The 13,577-nt window shown below is 50.6% G+C and overlaps 4 protein-coding genes across 5 annotated transcripts in view; 2 read left to right on the forward strand and 2 right to left on the reverse strand.

Annotated features, from left to right (window-relative positions):
• LOC135397284 (protein farnesyltransferase subunit beta-like) overlaps nt 1-13,577 on the reverse strand; it is a 221,835-nt gene that overhangs the window by 45,454 nt on the left and 162,804 nt on the right. The gene's annotated exons all lie outside the window — the stretch shown is intronic.
• LOC135397272 (U5 small nuclear ribonucleoprotein 200 kDa helicase-like) lies at nt 72-7,397 on the forward strand. Its single transcript, XM_064628726.1, is given in 37 exon segments — nt 72-215; nt 217-787; nt 790-1,019; nt 1,022-1,141; nt 1,143-1,268; nt 1,270-1,428; nt 1,430-1,567; nt 1,569-1,625; nt 1,627-1,711; nt 1,714-1,790; nt 1,793-1,834; nt 1,836-1,880; nt 2,649-2,744; nt 2,746-2,830; nt 2,833-3,049; nt 3,051-3,082; nt 3,085-3,167; nt 3,169-3,204; nt 3,206-3,253; nt 3,255-3,294; nt 3,297-3,391; nt 3,394-3,442; nt 3,445-3,684; nt 3,687-3,735; nt 3,737-3,827; nt 3,829-3,886; nt 3,889-3,921; nt 3,924-3,980; nt 3,983-4,070; nt 4,072-5,474; nt 5,477-6,238; nt 6,241-6,324; nt 6,327-6,521; nt 6,524-6,712; nt 6,715-6,957; nt 6,960-7,061; nt 7,064-7,397. Coding segments are annotated over 37 exon segments (6,384 nt in total). The 5' UTR covers nt 72-104; the 3' UTR covers nt 7,312-7,397.
• Nucleotides 8,283-9,614, forward strand: LOC135397273 (glucose-6-phosphatase 3-like). Its single transcript, XM_064628727.1, has one exon. The coding sequence runs from the start codon at nt 8,474-8,476 to the stop codon at nt 9,506-9,508; it is 1,035 nt and encodes a 344-aa protein (XP_064484797.1). The 5' UTR covers nt 8,283-8,473; the 3' UTR covers nt 9,509-9,614.
• LOC135397275 (2-oxoisovalerate dehydrogenase subunit alpha, mitochondrial-like) overlaps nt 10,582-13,577 on the reverse strand; it is an 11,138-nt gene continuing 8,142 nt past the window's right edge. For both annotated transcript variants that reach the window (XM_064628729.1, XM_064628728.1), the window contains exon 9: nt 10,582-13,191. In XM_064628729.1, coding sequence (XP_064484799.1) covers nt 13,009-13,191 — 183 coding nt within the window. In that variant the 3' untranslated portion in view covers nt 10,582-13,008. The remainder of the gene's footprint in view (nt 13,192-13,577) is intronic.

Here is a 13,577-nt window from a genome sequence, read left to right on the forward strand (position 1 = left end):
AAAATTTAAAATGTTCCATTTTCACTAGCGCCTCCTACGACGCAGACTAAAAACAAGACTAAACATTTCGGATGGTTCGCGTCGTATGACATGCGTTTGGAAAAATGGCGGATGCTGCTGCTCGTTCGCTACAATACGAGTACAAAGCGAATTCCAATCTCGTTTTACAAGCAGACACACGTTTGATTGAAAGAAGACCCCGAGATGAGGCTACCGGGTGAAGTCATCTCGCTCGTCGGTAAATTGGACGGCTCTCGCATGGGAGATCGGTATCAACGCACGAAACCGGCGAAACAAGATGAAAAGAAGACCAAGAAACAGAAGAAGTCCGACGAAGTTAAGTACGATGCGTCGAAATTGAAGGGCCAGTCGCTCCTCTCGGACGGCGTCGAAGACGTCGTCGGTATCCTGTACGACCTAAAACGTCCGAAACGAAAGCAGACGTACGAAGTCTTGCTCAGCTTCATCCAGGAAGCGTTGGGGGACCAACCGCGCGACATATTATGTGGCGCAGCAGACGAAGTCTTGGCTGTTTTGAAAACAGACCGACGAAAGAAACCGAGAGACGTAGAGAAAACGGAAAGCTCTCCTTGGTTCCCGTAGCGGAAAGAGCGTTTTGCGCTGTTGGTCAACCTCTGCAAAAAGATCACGGACTTTGGAGTCGACGAGAAACAAGCGGTTGTCGACGAAAACATCGACGAAACGTACGGTGTGAACGTTCAGTTTGAAGAATCCGACGAAGATGACGACGACATTGTTGGTGAAGTCCGTGAAGATGATTCAAACGACGAAATGAAGGCGAGGACGCACACCTCGACACCAACTTAAGCGACAACCTAAAGGTCGGACAAGAAGCAAGTGGTAAGGGATCGCAGGGACTTCACCCTCGGGAGATCGAACGCTTATTGGCTGCAGCGTAGCTCAGCAAGTTTTATGACGACCCAGTAGTCGCACAGACAAAAAGCGGGCGAAGTACTCAGCATCCTAAAGACGCCGTTGACGATCGGGATGTGGAAAATCCCGCTCGTCCTGCTCCCTCGGCTTCAACCAGTTCGACTTCATCAAGATACTCCGCAAGCACAGGCAGATGATCATGTACTGCACGTTGCTCGCGTGTCGCAGAGCAACCGCGGAGAAGGCGAAAGCTGCGGGAGAAGATGATGCTGGACCCAGAGCTGGAACACATCCTCCAGCAGCTGGAAAATACGGAAAAGGACGACGCGGTCCAGGAAGAACGCGAGAGGCGCGCCCCCAGGTTGCGCCAGGCCCCGCATCAACGCCGAGTTGGAGCCGATGGACGCGGATGAAGACGGAGCCCTGCAGCTGTCCCAGTGCAAGATGCTCGATCTCGACGACCTCGCGTTCCAGCACGGAAGCCATTTTATGGCGAACAAAGCGAATATTTGTCAGCTCCCGGACGGCTCGTTCCCGAAAGCAGCGCAAGGGCTACGAGGAGATCCACGTTCCGGCCCTGAAGCCCAAAGCCGTTTGAAACAAACGAGACGCTGTTTCGGTCGACAAGCTGCCGAAGTATGCCCAGCCGGCTTTCGAAGGCTTTCGGAGCCTGAAACCGGATTCAGAGTCGGCTCTACAAGGCGGCTCTGGAGATGGACGAGAACCTCCTGCTTGTGCGCCCCGACGGGCGCGGGGAAGACCAACGTGGCCCTGCTGTGCATGATGAGGGAGATCGGCAAGCACATCAACGCCGACGGCTCATCAACGGCGAGGAGTTCAAGATAATCTACATTGCCCCGATGAGGTCTCTGGTGCAGGAGATGGTGGGGAACTTTCAGCAAGCAGGCTCAACTCTTACAACATCACTGTGTCCGAGCTGAACGGGGGATCACCAGCTCACGCGAGAACAGATCAACGCGACGCAGGTGAGCTCGCTGTTGCCGGCTGGGATTCGCGGAATCGCGGCAACGCCCTGCTGTTCGTAGGAGTAAAAAAAAAAAAAACTCCACAAAGTGTACACAGTAGGGCAGAGCCGCTTCCATAAATGTTCGTTTTTGGCAGCAGATGAGTTGCAGTATCTGCTCTGCCAATTTTCTACCTATACCCCCTTTGCTGTAGAACATAGCATGCAGGTTCAAGTCGATGAAAATAATCCCTCTTTCCCTTTTATTTGATAAACGTGGGAGAAAGCGTTGCAACCCGAACAACAGCGAACGATTAATACGTCACCTTGGCCATAGCAGGTGAATTTTCGGTGGGAAATGACACCTTTGCAGTGTTTCACTACACTGATACCATGTCATGGTGTCTTAATGTGGGTAGTTGCATAGCTACAAGGTAAAACCATGTGTTCTTTTTTAACAACGAAGACAACAAAGATTTTTTTTGCATAAACAAGGTCCAGTTTGTTGCACAAGGCTTACAAGATCTATGCATTTGCTAGAAGATGGCACTCAGCCAGTAGCACTCTCCCATTGACCTGGTCGGACCTCTGGGTTGAATAACAGTCAAGCGGAGTTTGATCGCGTCGGCGCCCCAAATCTTCAGTCGATTTTTGTCGCGTTCCAATATTCTGCCCGATATCTTTTGCGGGCCTTCGGTTCTTGATGCTCCTGGAGGACAAAACGGGGTCTGGTCCCTCAATCAACATAAATCCTTCCTGTTCCAAACCTACTTTACATTTTTTTTTACAGGTCATCGTGTGTACTCCAGAGAAATGGGACATCATCACCGTAAAGGAGGCGAACGTACCCTACACGCAGCTGGTACGACTGATGATCTTCGACGAAAATCCACCTCCTCCACGACGAGCGCGGACCCGTCCTCGAATCGCTCGTGGCCCGAACCATCCGCAACATCGAGATGACGCAGGAAGAGTCAGGCTCGTCGGCCCTCAGCGCCACGTGCCAAACTACGACGACGTCGCAAACTTCCTTCGCGTCGACACCGCCCGCGGACTCTTTACTTCGACAACAGCTTCCCGGCCCGTTCCGCTGGAGCAGCAGTACATCGGGATAACCGAGAAAAAAGCCATCAAGAGGTTCCAGCTCATGAACGAGATCCTCTGCGAGAAGGTGATGGAGAACGCGGGAAAGAAAGATCCTCATCTTCGTCCACTCGCGCAAGGAGACGGTAAGACCGCACGTGCCGTCCGCGACATGTGTCTGGAGAAGGACACGCTAGGACACTTCCTGCGGGAGGGCTCGGCGTCCCACGGAAGTCCTGCGGACCGAGGCGGACCAGGTTAAGAAACCTAGAGCTGAGGGACCTGCTCCCGTACGGGTTCGGCATCCACCACCGCCGGCATGAGCCGCGTTGACAGAACGCTGGTCGAGGACCTGTTGCCGACCGTCACATCCAAGTGTTGGTGTCAACCGCGACGCTGGCTTGGGGCAGTGACTTGCCGGCTCACACCGTGATCATCAAAGGGACGCAGAATCTACAACCCCCGAGAAGGGGCGTTGGGTGGAGCTCGGAGCACTGGACGTCCTCAGATGCTCGGACGAGCAGGACGTCCCCAGTACGACACCAAGGGCGAGGGCATACTCATCACGAACCACAGTGAGCTCCAGTATTACCTGTCGTTGCTGAAACAACAGCTGCCGATCGAAAGTCAGCTCATCGGCAAGCTGCCCGACGCACTGAACGCGGAAGATTGTTCCTCGGAAACATCCAGACAGTGAAAGGAGGCGTGCACCTGGCTGGGTTACACGTACCTCTACATCCGGATGCTCGTGCTCCGACGCTATACGGGATCTCACACGACGAACTCAAGAGTAATCGCTCCTGAACAGAGGCGGGCAGATTTGATCTACACTGCAGCAGCTCAGCTTGACAAGAGCAACCTCCTGCGCTTCGACAAGAAGTCTGGCCAAACTTCCAGACTACGGAGAGTTGGGCCGAATCGCGAGTTCTTATTACTGCACCAATGAGACATGGCCACCTATAACCAGCTGCTGAAGCCGACGTCAGCGAGATCGAGCTCTTCAGGGTCTTTTCGCTTCGGAGAGAGTTCAAGAACATCACATCCGCGAGGAAGAGAAACTGGAGCTCCAGAAGTTGATGGAACGAGTGCCGATTCCAATCAAGGAGAGTATGGAAGAACCAACGGCAAAGTGAACGTCTCCTGCAGGCGTACATATCGCAGCTCAAGCTGGAGGGTCTCGCGTTGATGGCGGACATGGTGTTTGTGACGCAGAGCGCCGCTCGACTCATGAGGGCAATCTTTGAGATCGTTCTGCACCGTGGATGGGCCCAGCTCGCCGATAAAGCGTTGAGCCTCTGCAAGATGATAGACAAGCGCATGTGGCAGTCCATGACCCCACTTCGCCAGTTCCGGAAGGTTCCGGATGAGGTCATCAAGAAGGTCGAGAAGAAGAACTTCCCCTGGGACAGACTCTACGATTTGGGGGTCAGCGAGATTGGTGAGCTGCTCCGCATGCCAAAGCTGGGCAAGCTGGTCCACCGCTATGTCCACCAGTTCCCGAAGCTGGAGCTGTCTGCACACATACAGCCAATCACGAGGTCTGTGCTCCGCGTCGAGCTCACCATCACACCAGATTTCCAGTGGGACGAGAAAGTGCACGGTACATCCGAGGCATTCTGGATCCTCGTTGAGGATGTCGACAGTGAAGTGATTCTTCACCACGAGTACTTCCTGCTCAAGAGCAAGTTCGCTCAAGACGAGCACCTCGTCAAGTTTTTCGTACCCGTCTTCGAACCGCTCCCTCCGCAGTACTTCATCCGAATCGTGTCGGACCGATGGATCGGGTCAGAAACTCAGCTTCCAGTGTCGTTCCGTCACTTAATCCTGCCAGAAAAATACCCACCTCCGACGGAACTGCTGGACCTGCAGCCCCTGCCGGTGTCTGCGCTTCGCAATCCATCGTTTGAAGCACTCTACAAGGACAAGTTCCCCTTTTTCAACCCGATCCAAACGCAAGTATTCAACGCGGTCTACAGTAGCGATGACAACGTCTTCATTGGAGCCCCCACCGGAAGTGGGAAGACCATATGCGCGGAGTTCGCCATGCTGCGACTCTTTTCGCAGATCCCGGAGGGCCGTTGCGTCTACGTGACGCCCAAGGAGGCCCTCGCGGAAATCGTCTACACCGACTGGACGCAGAAGTTCTCCCTGGCCCTCAACAAGAAGGTGGTCATCCTGACCGGCGAGACCGGCACGGATCTGAAGCTACTGGCGAAGGGCAACATCATCATCAGCACGCCGGAGAAGTGGGACGTCCTGTCGCGGCGTTGGAAACAGCGGAAGAACGTGCAGAACATCAACCTGTTCATCGTGGACGAGTTGCATCTTGCCGGCGGTGATGACGGACCGGTGCTCGAAGTCATCTGCTCCCGAATGCGGTACATTTCGTCGCAGATCGAGCGCCAGATACGCATCATCGCGCTGAGCTCTTCGCTGGCCAACGCGCGCGACGTGGCGCAGTGGCTCGGCGCAAACGCCAACGCCACCTTCAACTTCCACCCGAACGTTCGGCCGGTGCTGCTCGAACTGCACATCCAGGATTCAACATTACCCACAATGCATCGCGTCTGCTGGCCATGAGCAAGCCAGTTTATCAGGGCATCATCCGATACTCTCCCAACAAGCCCGTCATCGTGTTTGTTCCGTCGCGCAAGCAGACCCGGCTCACGGCCATCGAGATCCTCACCTACTCCGCGTCAGAGGGCGAAGCCGGAAAGTTCCTCCACTGCACCGAGGACGACTTGAAGCCGTTCTTGGACAAGATCACCGACAAGACGTTGAAGGAGACGTTGACCAGTGGCGTGGCGTACCTCCACGAGGGCCTGAGCACGGCCGACCAAAGACTCGTCGAGCAACTCTTCGACAGCGGGGCGATACAGATCGTCGTCGTGTCGCGGAGTCTCGGCTGGGCGCTCTCTCTCTCCGCCCACCTTGTCATCATCATGGACACACAGTTTTATAATGGCAAAATACACGCCTACGAAGACTATCCAGTGACCGACGTCCTCCAGATGGTCGGGCGCGCGAACCGTCCGCTCCTCGACGAAGATGGCAAATGCCTTCTGCTCTGCCAGGCGTCGAAGAAGGACTTCTTCAAGAAGTTCCTGTACGAACCGCTTCCAGTGGAGAGTCACCTGGACCACTGTCTCCACGACCACTTCAATGCCGAGATAGTCACCAAGACTATTGAGAACAAGCAAGATGCGGTGGACTACCTCACTTGGACTTTCCTGTACCGTCGGATGACGCAGGAATCGAACTACTACAACCTCCAAGGCGTGACGCATCGACACCTCTCCGACACCTGTCGGACCTCGTCGAGAACACTCTGAACGACCTTGAGCAGTCCAAATGCATCAGCATTGAAGACGAAATGGACGTCGCACGCTCAACCTCGGAATGATCGCTGCATACTACTACATCAATACACCGACCATCGAGCTCTTCAGCATGTCGCTCAACGCAAGACAAAGATCAGGGGCCTGCTGGAGATCAATCAGCTCTGCGGCTGAGTACGAGAACATTCCCATCCGCCACACGAAGACAAACATCCTCCGCCAGCTCTACAACAAGCTTCCGCACAACTGACCAACCCGAAATTCAGCGACCCCCACGTCAAGACAAACCTTCTCCTGCAGGCCCACCTGTCAAGAATGCAACTCTCGGCCGAGCTCCAGTCCGACACGGAAGACATCCTCGGAAAAGCGATACGTCTCGTACAGGCGTGTGTGGACGTCCTCAGTTCCAACGGGTGGCTCACTCCCGCCCTCGCGGCATGGAGTTGGCGCAGATGTCCACCCAGGCACTCTGGAACAAGGACTCCTACCTGAAGCAGCTCCCACACTTCAACTCAGAGATTGTAAAGCGGTGCCAGGAACACGGGGTCGAGACAGTCTTCGACATCATGGAGATCGACGACAAGGACCGAGACAAGTTGCTGCAGATGAACGAGGTCCAGATGGCGGACGTAGCAAAATTCTGCAACCGCTACCCCAACATCGAGCTGAGGTACGACATTCTCGAAAGGAGCACATCCGACACGGGTCGACGGTCAACATAGTCGTCCAGCTGGAGAGGGAAGACGAAGTCGTCGGACCGGTCATTGCGCCGTTCTTCCCGCAGAACGGGAAGAGGGATGGTGGGTCGTCATTGGAGAGGCGAAGAGCAACTCCCTAATTTCTATCAAGAGGTTGAGTCTGCAGCAAAAGGCAAAGGTAAAGCTGGACTTTGTGGCGCCCTCCCCCGGGGAGCACACGTACACCCTGTACTTCATGAGCGACTCGTACATGGGTTGCGACCAGGAATACAAGTTCCAAATTCGGGTGGGCCAGATGGACTCGCGGAAGCGTGCAGCAAGCGACAGTGATTGAGCGGCTCTCAGTCATGTGTTTCTGTTTTTGGTTTTGTAAATATGCTGTCGTTATTCATCATTGTAATAAAAAGCTTTGTTCCTGTATCAGTATCTTAGCAGTCCTGATAGCATGTAATAATAATACTTGAAAGTGAACATATTCGACACAAGTGTGTCTGGTTGGGTGAGAACTATGATAGTAACGAAAATCTCCAACCAAGGTACAGGACGGGATACCCGACGTTTCGGAGCCAGTTCGGCTCCTTCCTCAGGGGTGACGTATACGTCAGCGGCCTCCGTCACGTGACTGAAAAACAATCAGGCGAATCACGAAATTCGAACCACGGCAAGAACGCTGCTGCCAACGGCCACTACAGTCACCCCTGAGGAAGGAGCCGAACTGGCTCCGAAACGTCGGGTATCCCCGTCCTGTACCTTGGTTGGAGATTTTCGTTACTATAATAATAATACTGTGTTCCCAGTTTGTACTCTGTCACAGGTACCAGTACAGTACGCTACTAGCCGCTGCCACTGCGACTTGACGTCATCGGTACTTTTTACTGACGAACAAGCAGAACCTTACGTTGGATACTTACCACAACCTGGTGGTTTATAATTAGCTTGTAAGTGAGCAGCTGTTACACCTTGGGTATTCACAACCTGTTTGTTAACTTTCGTGAGCACACGAACGCTGCAACCATATGAAACGTGAAGGAGGTGCGGGTTCGAACCCCCCAAACTGTGGCTTTGTGCGCTATTCGCTAACTTGCGACAGTAACATTTTCGTCAGTTAAACGCTTACCGTGTTGTTAGCTGCGTATGCTTGAGACAAAAAATCGTATCGAAGAGTACGAAATCTCATTCCAAACTCTCGGGATTTTTTTATAGGCCTACAAGTTGGGTGCTATGGTGGATAAGAATTACTATTGACATTTTTTTTTTTGCTTTTATACTATCTGTTGTTTGAGAGCTCACGAATTTGACTTCACGCGAGAGAAAACGACGAAGTCGACGCTACGTCATCGACATCACACCACCGGTCGCCGATCGTTCCGATCGTCTGCAAAAATGCGAGTCGGCCGTCGTTCGTTTCGCCAATAATTGCATCACCTCGCACGCAAATCAGAGTAAAGTCACTTAACTGTCCCTAAAAATCGCTCATTGGAAGTCCGCGAGTCGAAATGGACTCGTGGTATGTCGCAGGAGCGAATCTCATCAGACATCTTCAAGACGTCTGCGAAGGCTACGACAATTTTTTCGCACTGGTCTCCGTCGTCGCCGATCCAGCCAAATACTACGTGTGGGCATTTCCCGTCGCCTTTGCATTGGACACGAACTTGGGTCTTCGTGTCCTCCTCGCAACCGCGTGCTCCGAATGTCTGAACACCAATTTAAAATGGATTCTCCGCGAGCACCGGCCTTTCTGGTGGGTGAAACTCTTCTCCAAGGACGGCATCGAACTCCGACAGACGCACCAGTCCTGCGAAACCGGACCGGGTTCACCCTCCGGACACGTCATGGTATCCATCGCCGTGCTGTACATCGTCATAGTGTACGCGCTGCGTAAACTGAAGGACCGCAAATCTAAAGGGCGATTCTGCGCCGCCGTTTGGCCAACGTACTTCGCGTTTATGATGACCGTTTGCGCTTCTAGAGCCTTCATCGCAGCTCACTTCCCGCACCAATGCCTCTTGGGAGCGGTCTGCGGCGTTGCCAATGGATACATCTTCTCCAGGATCGAAGTAGAGACGTGGTCTCCCAGACACTACCTGGCTTGCAGTGCCGTGGTGACAGCGACTACCCTGACGGTGTTCACACTGATGAGCGCCATCGGCCCGGACCCCAACGAAACGGTGAACTACGCCCTGCAGGCCTGCAACGACCCGAAGTACGTGACGGTCACGACGAACGCGTTGTACGGCGTCATGCGGCAGATCGCTTCTCCGCTGGGGCTGTGGTTCGCGCTGCGAATGCCGGACTGCAAGTCCGTCCTGGAAGGGGCGAGCAAGATGCCCTGGACAGGAAAGCTCCTCGCCGGCGGAGCGGGTCTGGCGGCTGGAAAAATCCTCCTGTCCGTGCCGATGCCGTCGAAGACCGTCGTGGTGTACGCCGCGGCCGTGATGCAGTATTTCTTCTTCACGTTCACGGTGGCCTACGGAATTCCGTACTTCATGAGCAGGTGGAGGGCGCGCGTCGAGAAGGCAAAAAGTTCGTAAATCCTGGAAGATGGGTGGAGAACCTGCAAAATTTACGCGGAAAGAAATTCGAGGTGCGCTAATAAAGAGGTGGCGAATGACTGGAAAGGTCTTTCGGTAACCGTGATGTTGTTGTTTTTGTAGTAGTGTGTAGGTGTTACGGAGAAGGGAGGTTGGACCATCCAAATCTTGCATTTTGTCTCCTTAATGCATTCTTGTTTTGTTTTTAGTCTCTACAGAATTCATGGATCTCTTTACTGGTAATGCCGAGCTGTCGAAAAAGTCCATCACTACCACGAAATCTAAAGATTTATTACCAAAAAATCGTGTCGATCGCAAAGCCCACTAGGGGGAACGCAGAAGCGTGTTTCCTTGTCGTGGACACCCGCTTTTCCTATTATCTCCGTCGTTGATTATATATATATATATCGAGAAATTTGCACAGAAGAGCACCCGCACATGCAGTCTTGCACCTGTCTTAAATTGCTGGGAAAAAAAAAATCAATTCAATCAATCAATCAGCATTACTGGAAACCCTGCTTTATTCATCAAGTAGTCTTTGATGAGCCACCACGCAAAATATTTTCACCACAAGATATTTAATTTACAAAAACGACATTAGCGGTGCGCTGCGGCATTGGATGCCCAGTCAACGACACCTCGTTTCTCACCGAAAATTCGTCCGCTACAGATACAGTGCGGTGCTACATGCTGTGTACGCGCATTGCCAGCAGCAGCAAAAAAAGAAAAAAATCATGGAGGAAGCTTTCACTGCTCCTTTAATGACACACCTATAGTTATGGCCAAATCCAGCCACCAGCGCTCTGCCCTAAACGCACTCCAAAGATTTTTGGACACCGTTGGACTTCGGTCCTCTCCGCGAGACTGTTCATTATTGTACTTTTTTTTTAAATACATTACATGTTCACCACCTTACTGGCAGCAATAGAGCAGACAGTAGAGTATTTTCCCTGGCAATGAAACTCCATTGAAGTCCACTGAAAACTGCATTGAAGTCTACGAAATTTTAGAAATTCGCGGCTCACTGCCATGGCGTCCCTCACATTTGGCAAATTTTACGACACGTTTACGAGCAATCATGAGCAAACTAACTTTATTGTTCAATAGATCCGAGACACAGAGAGAGACAGACACTCCGAGCTGCAAATACTGGAAAAAAAGGGCGAACACAGCTGAAGAATCACATTGGAGAGACTAGAAACCGCAACTTTGCTTACAAATGCAACTCAGTTTATACACCTTCGTACTGCAAACACATTCACATGCGAGAAGGACTTATCACTGACTGAGAATCTCAGTTTGAGTATTTTCGTTACTTTCGATCGCACATTTGTGGTACATTTAGTACATACGTGTTTCAAGTACACGCGATAGTGAATGTACCGGCGTTACATCGTCTATTGTTTCTAGTTTCCCCACGTTTACTATTATATAAATGAGGGGTATATTATCAACAAAATAAAGTGGAATGTATTTAGTTATGTTACACACGTGTGTATTACTAAGTACATGGTATGTCACTGTTTTGGCTTTGTATCGAAAGATAAAAAAACGCTCTTGCCTCCCGCGATAGCTACTTACTATCGGACCATAATCTTGGCACAAATTCTAATTTTCCCGCTCTAATTTAAACGGTAAAAACGAGCAGGCACCTCGTTATCTGATAAAGCAACTAGTAGGAGCTTAATTGCAGGCAAAAAAAAAATAAGAACTGTAAAGTCTATCTCTGGGAATACTGCACTAAATATTCCAATTCACATCCAATTGCTAATTGGATGTGAAATGCTGGTAGAGAAAGTATTTCCATATGACACAGAAACTGAGCGTCACAGTCAATGCCATTCACCACGTTTTCACACAGGGAAACAGTATTGAATTTGATGGGAATTGAACGTCAGTACTGTATTGTTCACAAGCGTGCAATAGGGTGGCTCCATGTAGTACAAGGTCATAACAAAATGAGGTAACGAGGTAAAATACTTAAAGGAGTTGTGACACTCTGGTAGATGTTGTTCAACACGCAATGCACGCATTGTATCGTACTGCCGGGTACTCTGGCAAAAAAATTATTTTCCCGTCCTTGGCGCCCATCTTCTAGGCGTCTAGTATTACCCCTTTCTTGCTATAAAGCTTGGAATGCAGATCTGCATCGACACGAGCAAAAGTCTTTTACATTTACCTGGCATAGCTTTCAGTTAATGCGTCACAAACCCTTTAATCGTAAATGTGTAAAAGTGCACTACAAAAATATAACGTACACAAGAGTGCTGGAACCATCTGCAAGCACAAATGCTACAGCAGTAGGAAGTTGAGCAGAGCAAGCGTTTGGGCTGGTTGGTTCCTATTGAATTAAAAACAATTAAAAAAAACCCCAGTGCTGGGTAGGACAAGGACAGAGGATAAAAGTGCCGGTCCTTGTCCTTTTATCCTCTGTCCTTGTCCTACCCAGCACTGGGGGTTTTTAATTGTTTTTAATTCAATAGGAAGTTGAGGTCGCAATGGGAAATTTTTGGGGCAGAGTTTCCCTTTTGACTTCCCACTGGGACTCTCGATATCTTAATCTCATCTCATCTGCAGCGTGTTGGATTTCAGCCCATCGGTCTGTAGTTTGCTGCACATGATCCTGTCTCTATGACCATTAATATTATGATTTCATCTACTATTATGGTTCGTTGGTACATAGTCAGCACTTTGAAGACAAGACTATTCAACGGTACAAACAGTCCTCAATTGAAAACGACAGAAAATGTCATCAGCTACTACGATAATGTAATGCATTAAGAAGGAAACTGGTGCTCTTCGTCAACGAATCTTGAAGCGATTTCTTAACTGGCACACCGGTATAACCGGTATGACACCACTTAACAGGGGATTCCAAGTTTGGCACACCGGTATAACCGGTATGACACCATCGTAACAGGGGCTTCCAAATTTACGAGAAAAAAAAAAAACTGTAACACGACGTACAGTTGCTTCCACGCATGTATTTGGTCAATACACACACACAAAAGAAACGGGTGACAGAAACAGAAGTGTAGCCGTAGTGCCGTACCCAAAATTAAACGCAAAGGAAGAAAAAAGCACAGCAGGGACTAGAGTTATAAAAACGTGTTTCGTTTCCCCAGCACTTCCGTGGTCTAAATACAAAAAACAAAAAAAAGAAGTATGCTTTCTGTCACAAGAAACAGTTACCCCATAGTCAGGAGCCACAGTAACATCAACAGCATGTGGCCAAGATAACAGCTGTCACAGAAACTATAAGCAGCAACAATCCTCTCCAACAACACCAGCAACAATCCTCACGTGCAAACATTAACGACTCAGCCGTGATCAACATTTATGTCTGTGCAGTACAGTACAGCATTGTCCGCAGCTTCCTCTGACGGTGTACGACTTTAAGAGCGGCACCACCGGCATTCCATCGGCATTCCACCAGGTGTGCGAGCTGAGAAAATCGGACAACGCTCGTGGAATTCTTAAACTGGCTGACTAAAGGCGGGCTACTGTTCTTTAGATCCTGCATATAAGTTCAGTGGATAGTGGTCTTTGTACTGTTGAAGGTGGCGCTGCAGGTGTTCCCACTGCTCCTGAAGTTCCAAGGGCATGTCTTTGTACACGTCCGTGAACATGTCCCTCACCGGTGGTTTCTTGGCCTTTTCTGCTCGTACAAACGCTTGCATTACCTGGTGGCGAAATGGATAGAAAGAACGTTAAAAGACTGTACCAATACTAACAGCTCTCTGTAGCCGAACACATTGGTTGGGGGTTGCTTCCCTCACAGCGCAGGAGATTATCACGGAAAGGCAGGCAAGATTAGGAAGGGCATACACTTAACAGGGAAGAGTTGCAAAGGGGTTGTAATGCTTTGCTTTAAGTTACGCCAGTTAAATGTCAAAGATGGTTCCAAGATCTGTGTGCCGAGTTTTAATGCAAAGAGGATAACGGATGCTTAGAAAATCTGCACTAGGAACATCGAAACTTGTCCTGCCGTGTAACAGCAGATGTCTCCACCAGTGAGGTCGCTGCAGGAGAGGTCACATGCTTACAATAACCAATAGGAACTACAGAG

Source organism: Ornithodoros turicata, chromosome 6 (genome assembly GCF_037126465.1).
Source record: "Ornithodoros turicata isolate Travis chromosome 6, ASM3712646v1, whole genome shotgun sequence".
NCBI classification, from domain to species: domain Eukaryota; kingdom Metazoa; phylum Arthropoda; class Arachnida; order Ixodida; family Argasidae; genus Ornithodoros; species Ornithodoros turicata.